Source organism: Gymnogyps californianus, chromosome 6 (genome assembly GCF_018139145.2).
Source record: "Gymnogyps californianus isolate 813 chromosome 6, ASM1813914v2, whole genome shotgun sequence".
Taxonomy (NCBI): domain Eukaryota; kingdom Metazoa; phylum Chordata; class Aves; order Accipitriformes; family Cathartidae; genus Gymnogyps; species Gymnogyps californianus.
In genome coordinates, this window is record NC_059476.1 from 18,381,208 (window position 1) to 18,392,754 (window position 11,547).

An 11,547-nucleotide genomic window follows, 5' to 3' on the forward strand; every position below is an offset into this window, starting at 1 on the left:
AGTGGAAGATAGTGAAGAAGCTGGAAGACAAATGCTGAATACTTTTTTCAGGAATACTCTTTTGGCGGCAACAATATTAGTTATGCCTACTTTTAGAGGCTGTGGTATATAACATAACTTCCTGTTCTAGAAGAATAAAGTGGAATGGTTTTCAAAGCAAGGCTAAAAAGTACAGTTTGAAGGTACTGTGGTACGTTACCCAGTTTCTTCCCTGTGTCCTACCTATTCCAGAAGTACTGGGTTTTGTTGTTGTTTTTTTTTTAATTTTGCTATTGTTGCATGTTCTTACCACCTAATTCTAAGTTTTGTGCGAGTGAAGACTTGATACCTTTTTGCATTTGTGGGGAAAACCAAGAAGTCAATGAAAACACATCAGGAAATCCAGTGCCTGACAAATACAATAATTATTATTTTAGTGTTTTTAGTCTTCCTGGATTCTTATGGAAAAAGTCATAAAAGAGCCTGTTCTTTCTAGAAGCACTTCAAGGACTTTGCTAGCATTTAGTAATTCTTAAATTGAGACAATTCTAGAGGATATCTGCCACTTTAATTTCTTTTTTTTGTCCTCAGCCCTATTAGAGTTACTTATTTAAAATAAAAAGTATGTAGTTTTTAGGAAAACATAAGGCACTGTTCTGTTACAGTTTTAATACGTACATTTTATAAACTGCAAAGTCTCATTTTTTTATGTTCCAGTAGAAAGGTTTAGACACATCAGTAATGACTGTCCTTAAAATCGTAGCATTAACCATGTTTAAAAATAAGGTACAGTAAAGATATACTGCTATTTCCACTACAGTTGAAAATAATGTACCTCTTCCTGCATTGTCTAGAGAAGCAATACTTTTTAATACTGTGATCTCTGTTGCATAAGGTATTCCTGCATAACAGAAATTTTTGATTAAAACATCCTGAGATACTTGCTATCAATTTATCCTTTAAAGAGTAGTATCTAATCAATTTCTGAGTGTAGAATTAATCATTCTAAAATTGTAAATTCTTCTGTGCATTTTGGAAAGCATGCTATTTTGATGTTTCAGACATTTAGGCTTTTACTTACACAGAAGCACATGAAATTTTTCTGGAGATGGTAAGGAATTGTGTTACAGCTCTCTGCAAGATTAATGACTTGCAAACTAGGGCTGGTAGCTCGCCTGCATTACACTTGATAAGCAACCAAGGATGCAAAGGGAAAACTGAGTACATTAGGTAAAACAGTATTCTTTTTTCCTCTTTAACTTAAAATGCGTGGGCAGCCCCAAACAAACTAGACTTTTAAAAAGTTATATTCTTTGTCCAGTTGTGGCCTTTGTTATGTTTGTCAACTATATACATATTTACCAGGTTGTGGGTCACAAAGAAGGTCTTGACGTCATGGAGAGAGCTGATCCTTTATTTCTTTTGATTGGACTTCCCACTATCCCAGTCATGCTAATATTGGGCAAGATGATTCGTTGGGAGGACTATGTGCTCAGACTGTGGCGCAAATACTCTAATAAGCTACAAATTTTGAACAGCATATTTCCAGGTAATGTGATTAAATTTAAAAGGAAATATCAGGCTTGAATTTGTGCCTTTAGGAGATGGGGATAGGCAAGTAGTTTTCGCCATTCTGAAGTAAAGGTGATTAACACCTTCCCTCTATTTTATGTTCAGTCTATTTAGAGTGTGTTTGTATAGTACCTAGCGAGAAAGGTGGGGCAAGAGGAGCAGGAGCATGGTTTCAGTTAAGGCCTCAGTAACAAAACAAGCTACGGAAAATCATGGGTCTTATTTGAAAGTAAAAATGAATACAGTCATTTAATGGAAACAGAATATTCACTGAGAAGAGGGATAGTTCTCAAAAAGTAATTGGGCTACAGATTTGTAATGGAGTGGGGAGTGGGCACTAATGTGCTTTCCATGTTCTGTTTGAGGTAGTGGCTGTGTAATCTTTTCTTCCCCCACTCTCATCCCTTTAGGCATTGGATGTCCTGTTCCTCGTATTCCAGCAGAGGCCAACCCTTTGGCAGATCATGTCTCTGCTACACGTATTCTGTGTGGAGCTCTAGTTTTCCCTACAATTGCCACGATAGTTGGCAAGCTGATGTTCAGCAGTGTTAACTCAAATTTACAAAGGACAATCTTGGTAAGATTCAGTATTGTTTGTTTCATAAACGATTATAATATGGGAATATGAAGTGTTTTGTTGTGGGGGGAGGGAGGAAAAGCAAAAAGGAACATAAATTGATCTAGAACTTAAGAGTGGCATTTGATTAAGGGAAGGGGTTTTTGTAAGGTTGCCTATTTTGGCAGTGGACAAGCATCACGTGTGTGAGACTTTGTCCTTATGACTGAAACTAATCTCAATTCAAGACAAGGCTGAAACTTGTATCTGGTACTGTACTAGGCAGACCTTAGCAGTAATTAAGGGTGATAATGAAGATGAGGAACCAGCATCTTCTAAGAACGATCTCTGCAAGGGAAGACTGGGGTTTATATTATCAACCTTTTCATATTAGCCTCTGTTTACGAATTCTTTGAGAGAATCCCTTTGTTACTTATTTTAATGAGAGAAAAATAAACTCTCCATAGAAGTTGAATGGAGGGGGGAGGACAAAGAGAGGAGACAATCTCTTCCTTTGTGAATAACCTCTCTGGCTTGCAGCCTTTCAAGGGGAAGCACGCTGAGTTTGGTAAGAGGGTCTCTCTGGTCATCTGACTGTCACTTCAGCCCCTGTTTTCAATTCCAACATGTTTATGCATCCCTCTCTTCCATATGGAAGAAACAGTGATATTACAACCGTTCATGCAGACTAAAGGCTTCTTAGTGTCTCTTTTTATTTTGAAGACTTGAGACAAACATATTGTAAAACTGTCTGAAAAAAATCTTTGTTTTACAAAAAAAGATTTTATTGCACTCCACACTTGCTTTTGGCAAGTGGCCTTTTTCACAGACTGATTATAGAATGGTAATTAGTATTATTCCTTGTGCCATGTATAGTATATATTCGAGAAGGGAGGAAAGCAGATACATATCTGCATTTTACTTTGTTCTTTAAATAGGATGTATTTGATTTTTTTTTCTTAGAATACTTGTCAGACTTCCAAGCAAATAAAAGCTTTCAAAAGGTTTTATAGATCCAGTATGTAATCCCTTTAAGTAACATTAACATCTGTAATAGTGCATTGTGACAGAAGGGTTTGAGATACTCATTTGGAATTGTCCTAATTAGCTAAACTTCAAAAGAAAATGCTATATGATTGGAAAACAAATCTTCTTTGACCAGAAATTTTTAAAAATAATATTTGCAATCGTATGACACTGAACTGTGCAGATTTTCAAAATACCGTTTTTATTTCAGGGTGGAATTGCTTTTGTTGCTATAAAAGGAGCTTTTAAGGTTTACTTCAAACAGCAGCAATATTTGCGCCAAGCTCACCGCAAAATTTTAAATTATCCTGAGCAGGAAGGAGCATAAGGCTGTGATCTCCAGATGCCGTACAGTCTCACCTAACAGGTTTCCATGTTGTATTGGTTCCATCGTTATTGCACAGTAGTGGAGAATTGTGATAAGTTGCTGCTCCTGTTTTTTTTCTTCTTTAAATATAATAAAGCACTGTCTTGTGGCAGGGTAAATCCTTTCAGCAACCACTGAACCTAAGAATGTGACTTGGCTTTCATTATTTTTGGGTATTTCTGTTGGGCGACAGGCTTCTGAATTATTTTCTTTGAGCCAATATGCTGAATGGAGAAAAAAAAAAAAAGGCATCAACTACAGAACAAGAACATTTAATATTGTGTAGTTAATGTAGGCTATATCCAAATGCCTTTTCTATACGTGTTTTCATACCCACGCTACCATCCAGATCAGCATTTCACACAATGAGGGGAATTTTTTTTAGAAAGGAAATGTGAGTCATTACCAAGGAGAAGTAATTGTGGGACATCAGTCAATAAAGATTTCCTTCGTTTTTGCTGGTATCAAACAGTGTAAAATACTCAAATGACTGGTCAGAGAAAGCAGAAGATAGATCACTCTCTACAGGACTTGTGTGTCAGCTTTAACCACCTAAGTACTAGGTGTTGAAATTAGCATGGCTTCCAGGTGACTATTTTATTACTGGTAATTTTTACTGTCCTGTTGTATCTTCTGCAGTGCCTAGTGTTACTTTCTCATGGCTCTTTTACTGTTTTGTAACTGGTGCTGAATAGCATTTTTTTCCTCCACAGTAAAATAATTACATGGGGGGAAGTAAATTTCAGTTGCTTATTTTGTAGTTAAGTATTAGAGCACTTGTTTAGTTTTCATGTTCCTTTTATGTAAATATCCATACAAGTACAAAGAGCAATAGAAGTGTGAGGAAACAACATTGGACACTAAAGCTACATTTAAACTGACAGATGAGGGCATCCTTCTAAACTTCCAGACCTGGGTGCATAACTCAGCTCTGTACCAGGACTAGGCTCTCTTCTGCCCGTACCAGCTCTAGTGGAAGGATTCTAGCGGAAGGAGTAGTTGGAAGGGGGCAACACTACACTTTGGGTGTCTAATCTGAGCATGGTACATACCAGCAGGCTAGACACTCTTAAGACAACTTGGCTCCATTCTGTAAAGGACTAAAGGATAAATCTTAAATGTGTAATAAACTAAGTTTATTTATACAGTAAGCTTTACTGTTACAATATGTTCAAAGTAGCCAGCTGAGGGAGACACTAGCACTTCAGTTATTTGATGTATTTATAAACTTAATTTCAACAGAAATTAACTGTTTTGTGAAGTTAAATTTTGACAAACATAATACAGCCATTTAATATTCATACCAGACCTAGCCTAGATTTAGTACTTGAAGTTTTTTCTTAACAACAATTTATTTGTTTTCTCAAAGTTGGTTTTTTTCCCTTGTTCATATTAGTATGTCAAATGCATGGAGAAAGGTTTAAAAAAATCTTTTGGTGGAAGTATTTGTAAGTAAATATTTCTTTTCACCAGAAATGAAGTAAATGCAGAATGGACTTCATATTTGATTGCAATAATGTATGTTAGAGAAATTCAAAATATGGTACCTTTTCTATAGTATGTTTATCTTAATTACTGAGATGTAATATTTTAGAACTGTACAAAAATGTATATAATGGCCAACTAGTATTCAAAAACTATACAGGTATTGAAAATTTTACATTCAATCAATATCAAATACTTTTGAGGTTCTTGCTGTAACTGAAGAATTACTATAATCTTGTAAGTCTGCTGATTATATTTGTCTTAGTGGGCTCACTTTTATATAAAACTCTAAGTAGAGTAGCAACCTCTGAAAGTTGCTGCTTTCTGTAAGATAGTCTTGAAACAATATAATATGTATTTCTTACAGAATTCCTCATTTTGAGAAAACAGCTTTTCAGTGGTCTTCACTGTATATATTTCCAACCAATTTATTACTGTTTTTTAAAGTGTCATGAAGAATTGAATGATGCAAATTAGTGGGTTTGAAACTTGTTCCATGGGAAAGCTCACTGTCTCCTCTGGAAGTTAAAGCTATTGTAAAAATGCGATTATAAAAATACTGTATGGATTATAAAATGATTTCACTTGAGTGGCAGAAGGTCATTACTCTGTTGTAAATCTTGTTTTTAAGTATTGCAAATTATAGTTAAGTTGAATTAGGTTGAATAAATATTTTTTACGCTCCCTAGTGTATTTTGTCAGTTAAAACAAAAGCATGTAGCAAAACTTCTGAGTGAAAAATGTGTTTTGTTTTAATGCATATCTAAGGATTTATATAATCAATTTTAAGTTGATAGCCTAAAGAAATATCTTGGGGATGAAGGAAGAATTACTGTAAGACTTTAAACTTACATTTCTCCACCCCCCCCCCCAATCTCCCCCCCCCCCTCCCCCCCCCCCGCCCCGTGATCAATAAATGATGTAGGGGAATGCATTTCTCAAACATTTGAAGCAAAGGAATTGTTGCAACATGAACAACTTCAGGTAATACAGAACCAGGGTTGGGAGTTACTACATATCTGGGTTGGCTGATGTGTAGCACTTATTTGGGGAATACACTGATCCCTCTTCATTGAAAAAGATAATGCTGACTATAGGACGTATTTTTTTCACTAATGGCTAATTTATGTCCCATTACTTTCAGAACAAGGAATATGAAATGTTATCTAGCATTTCTCAGTGTACTTTCGTGTCTGTAACTTGGTTTCTCCTAGCCTTCCATTACATCAACATAAAGGCATAAATTACCTGAGCTATGATTATGTAAATACATAGGAGATGCTTCTCCCCTCCTATCCTAAACTCTTAGATTTAGATGGAGCCCTATTATACTCTTTCACTATTTTTTGTTTGAATGGTGGTTCTTTCCTTCATCCTATTTCCCCTGCAAAAGCTTTTCTTTGTAACAATTTGCATGAGTTGCCTGGTTTGAAGTATATTAATTCCCTCCTCATCTGGAGTTGTTTCTTAAAGATTAGCTGTCTCCCTTGGTTATCAGAGAAGGATCGAACTATGTAGCTATTTAAGGCCTCTTCAGCATTTAGAGTAGTTCTGTGCTTGTAAGAAAAGATATGCTTAGGTATTGTGACTTCAGTCAGAATTATCTATTTTAATTGAGGACACAATTTTTACTAGAATTTCAGCTGCATAATGTTTATTGTGACAGCTGTGAGGATTCCCCTTTTTTAAATGCATACTGTGGAACTTGGACAACTTATGGAGTAGGTGTTTGAGGGTTGTTTGGAGTAGCTTTTTACAAGCTGCTTTTTAGAAAAGTTTTTAACCACAGACAACTATGTCTCTGTTTACATAGTGGTTTTTACCGATGGAGAGAACTGGGAGAAGTAAAACTACAAAGGTCATGGATCCATTTACTGTTGCACCAGTAATCTTGCTTTTGGAACCCTATATTTCATGTTCTACGTCCATGTCATTTTCTATTCGGGATTTTCTTTTTTGAAGAACTAGGATAATTTGTTTAATGCATCACTGAGTACAGTCATGTTATCTGTTCCCATAGGAAATGCTGTGCTAACAATTCCTGCTTCCCATTTTAAAGTACAAATGCCAGTTTCACTAACAAGTCTGGGTTTGGAATTCTTTTCTAGTAGGCAACTGCTGCTGAAACTTGTGTTGGTGTGTTTTTTGGTTGTTGGTTTTGTTTTCGTGTTTGGTTTTTTGTTGGTTGGGTTTTTTTAAAGCATGCTGGGGTAGGGGTTGATAGAGGAAAGCATGAGATAGGATCATAGGTAAAAGCTAGGAAATTCTGAAAAACAGTCTTAGCAGTTGTCCTCTCACTAACAGGCCCCTGCCTCTGCACCCTTGCAAAGTCACTACTCCGTTCTACAAAGTGCAAAATAGAACTTCCTATCCAAACCCAAAAAGTAGCTGAGTACTCATTAGTTCTTGTGCAGTTTGAGAATAAGTTCTGGTTTTGAAGGGTGATTAAAATGGAAGTGATTCTGTTTTGGCATATAAGTGTTATTCATCACCTTAATTTTCCTGTTTTTTCTCAAAAGATGGGGGCACGTGGCTACTTGATTGGGATGGCACTTGTTAAATTGAAAGAAACTTCAAGGAGGCTGACAGTTAACTAGTGCGTTAGCCTGGGGGAGGAACTGTTTATGGAAACCAGCCTTTGTCCTGAATTTTCAGAAGTTTTTATTAATTCCAGTATATTTGTGTGTGTGTATAAATAAAAAAATTGTACTAAAAGTTTTCTTGGCTATAGATAAGTACATACATGTAAATAGCAATATATTGGAAAATGGTTCTTGCTAGGACTGAGGCAACAGTTCAATCCATCCCACTACTACACACTGTCAGGATCAACTCTATTTACAGTTTTGTCAACTAAATAGAATTTGATGCAGGCAGTATTTAAGATGCCTTTAAAACATTAAGGCTGTGCAGTGTCAGTTACCTACTTTCTTCTTCACTAATTTAAATGGCTTAATTTCTTTTCACTTTAACATTTGAGGAATTCAGCTGTTGCCATCTTGCTTACTTTTAGCTCCATTTCCCTAAACTGAGACCTTCGACTCTTCATTTACCATGACTTACTGACAGTTTATTCTTACTGTTTCTACCTGGATTTTCTGGGGGAAAAACTTCAAATGCTTCAAGAAACCACACATACTCTTTGATATTTAACTTAATGAGGTAAATAAGTACTCTTCTTACGTACTCGGAATATAGCACTGAATCTGGCAGTACATCCTCCTCCTTATCCTCACAGCCTCTCAGTACCTGAACTACCTACTATCTTCTAACCCTGTTGACTGAAAAGGCCCATCTTCTCCCACTAGTCTTCTCACACTTTCTGTGATTTGGGGAAAGATTCTCACTTTAATCTGTTTCAGTAAATTCCAGCATAATCTGGGGAAATCAGAAGCCACTGTTGCTTAATGAGTTGGTTCAATTCTTGTAGGCACTAGGACCAAGACTTCTTTCTTCATTGCTGTTTAGCAGGTTGTTCTATTGGAATGAGCTGCAAAACTAGAAGTATTTGCGCCAAAGTTTGCCCAGCATTTCAACCATTCAAATTCTTTCTGCTTTATTAATTTATAGAAGTCCAGGGTAGGCTTTATTAATTCATTTCAAGGCCTTATTCAAGAGCTTGAGTAACATAGCTCACTTTCCAGAAAGGCAACAGCCACAAGACATGTGGACAAAGAGAATATTACTGCGAGTGAAAAAAATTTGTTTTGTAAACGGGGATGAACTATCTCTATTAGATCACGGCCCCTATACCTCAAGAAGGTTTGAAGATCTGTGGCCTCTTTGTCTATTCTTGCCAGTTAGTTATCCACATGCTCTGGATATTTAATTGCTTTTGCACCTCTGAATATTGTGAGCATAAAGCAGTTATTTCTGGTTGTGCTATACTAAGTAGTTCAGTAGAAAAATTCCATTCCAGAACCACTAAAAGCAAATAGCAGATGTGACTTGAAACTGCCTCAACTAAACAGCTCAGCAGCACCTGTCAAAACATATCTTGCAGGCACCTCATTTAAGGCTGGGTGACTAAGCCATGGAAAAGCAGTTGCCTAAGCAGTGGGCCTCCATAGGAAGTACTATGCTTATTTACAAAAAAAATAAATTCTTCAACTTCTAGCTTCAGACCACTCTGTGATACAGCATGCACAGCTTGATGTTCTGGGTGGTTTGTATTTTTCAATTGCTCCTCCACTCTTACTACAACTCAGTAACACTTAGCTGCAGCTAATGGGAGCTGATAAAGGAACACACTGATCTGAGTATTTACTATATGTCTAAGGACTATTTTGTGAATAATTGTCATTTCTCTGCTGTGAATCACTACAAGAAACTAATACCCCTACTCACTATCTCTGGAAGAACCTCCCCCTACCAATTTTCCAGATACTTCTCAGGCACAGAAGATAGAATACATAAGATAGCACAGAATCAAAAACATTTTTATTTTGATGAAAATCAAGAGTGGTTTTTGGGGTGTTTTTTCTGCAGCAAAATGCTGGCTGGTTCAGAAGTGTTTGACTAACTTGACAGAAGAAAATCTCTACCACCTTACCTCCCTTGCATAGTTCTAGGTTAAGATCCCATGGGTAATTCTGAGTTGGTTACTAGTCACAGTTTGCAGCATTACTCTTGCATGAGCTGCTTGCATTACTTGGTTTCAAACAACAAGACCACAGTGCAGGAGGAAAGTCCTGCTTCTTCAGTGTATTTGCACTTCAGCTTCAGGGATTTTTTAAAATTTTTTTTTCTAATCTAAGACAGATGTTGGTTAAATATGCATAACATTAATAACTCCCTCTGGATGAGCAGCATTGCAGAAGCTTTATGGAACACAAGTTACATGATGAAAGCCTTTTGGAAAGGAGGTGATTGAAGGAATAAAAACTTAATTGAAGATCACTTCAGAGGTAGAAAAAAATGTCATTTTGATGTACTGAATCTGAGACTTGGACCAAATTCCCTCAGTACCAAGCTATGAATGGCTAGTGGGATTTCTCACAATCAACACAATAGCAATTCTTTTGACTGTTGAGAGGGGCATAGAAAATTGTTGCTAACCTATAAGGATAAATCAGTCTGAACTTCATTAAACAAAGGTTTCAGCTTTTTCTTAAAACTGAACCTTTTAAATGCAAAGCAATGGGGTTTTTTTTGTCAGTGGTTTCTTTTGAAAAAGCAATGGTATCTTTTAACTGCAGGGTTCTCTACCCCAGAGTGTTGTTAAATTTCAAGGTACTATAAAAATGAAAGTGCTTTCCACTTAGCATAAATTAAATACCACACAATGCAACTGACCGTCCCACATTACCAAGCCCCATCTCCTGTCACAGACACAGAATTGTGCTATGTATTGAAGCTGCTTACCACCTTACTGGTAACTAGGCTTCTTTTCCCATCTCGTTTCAAAGATGAATGAAAATGCAAACTACCCTAAGGACTAAATTTACAAGTGATTTCAAAAGTACAGGTGCTTGCATGTCTTTGTTCTGCTGTAGATTCTTTATGAACAGAGTTGTTCTATTTTCCTTTCTAAAGGGGCTCAAAAGTGAAAGCTCTTCTGGTTAATAGGTGGTGAGACTCATTACATAAATTTATTTTATTTTTTAAAATACATTTATAACATTTGCATGTAGCTACTTACATCCCAAATGACAGAAAATGTATTTCCTGAGCCTTCAAGTCTTAAGCTATTTTGGATAGAGTCAGAGTAGGTGATCACAGACAGTAATATTCCTCAGCAACTCCTGCTCAAAGCATTTCAGTTCTTGCTGAGCTAAATCAAATACACTATGTTTTGGAATCCCTTTATGTAACGCTTAAGAGTAGAGTCATTAGCAGCCCACAGAAATATTTTGTCCTAATCTACAGATTAGGACCAAGAAAAACATAAAACAGCTTTACTAGTGGCATCTGTGGAGATATTTTAGAGACGATTCCAGCAACACACCATGGCAATTGTCCCAGATGTCAGGGATCATCTTGTCTCCTCAAAAATCTGAGCATCATGGGGCCTTTCTTGACCAAGCATGAATCTTGAGTATGTCCTCTGCAAAGGTCAGTACCATATGGCTTGTAGCACTGAGCTCTCTGTGCCTCAGTCTTCTTAACTAAGTATCAAGATAGGGAAAAATCCCTGCGTGGAAAACTGCAGTTGCAGATAGCGTAATTCTAGGAGGTTGGTAGAATGGGAAACAATACTGCAGACACCTCCCAAAACTGCGTAAGATGCATGTATTAACTAACTTTACTAGCTTCTTACTGTCAAAATGGTGGCCAAAGTCCTTATTTATTGCAGCTGGCATTCAGATGTTATATAAGTAACTATTTGCAAACCTGCAGTCTTCCATAGTTATCCTATTTGTCCTTGTTACTACACTAATTAAATCCCATAAACCTCCCTTAGAGTGTCTCATTATTGAGGAATACAACCATTTATGGCATCCACATATGAAGAGTTTAAAGAAAGTCAAAACAAATCATTCTGTAGAATAACCTGGACACCTTCAAAAGCCTGTTAGACGGTCAGCTTTAGGAGCCTCATTACAGGGGAATTAGTTGCATC

The 11,547-nt window shown here is 36.6% G+C and overlaps 1 protein-coding gene across 2 annotated transcripts in view; it reads left to right on the forward strand.

Moving 5' to 3' along the window:
• MARCHF5 (membrane associated ring-CH-type finger 5) overlaps positions 1 to 5,669 on the forward strand; it is a 33,086-nt gene extending 27,417 nt beyond the window's left edge. For both annotated transcript variants that reach the window (XM_050899185.1, XM_050899186.1), the window contains exons 4-6: positions 1,345 to 1,528; positions 1,962 to 2,128; positions 3,345 to 5,669. In XM_050899185.1, the coding sequence (XP_050755142.1) occupies positions 1,345 to 1,528; positions 1,962 to 2,128; positions 3,345 to 3,461 (468 nt within the window). In that variant the 3' untranslated portion in view covers positions 3,462 to 5,669. The remainder of the gene's footprint in view (positions 1 to 1,344; positions 1,529 to 1,961; positions 2,129 to 3,344) is intronic.
• Positions 5,670 to 11,547: the final 5,878 nt, after the last annotated feature.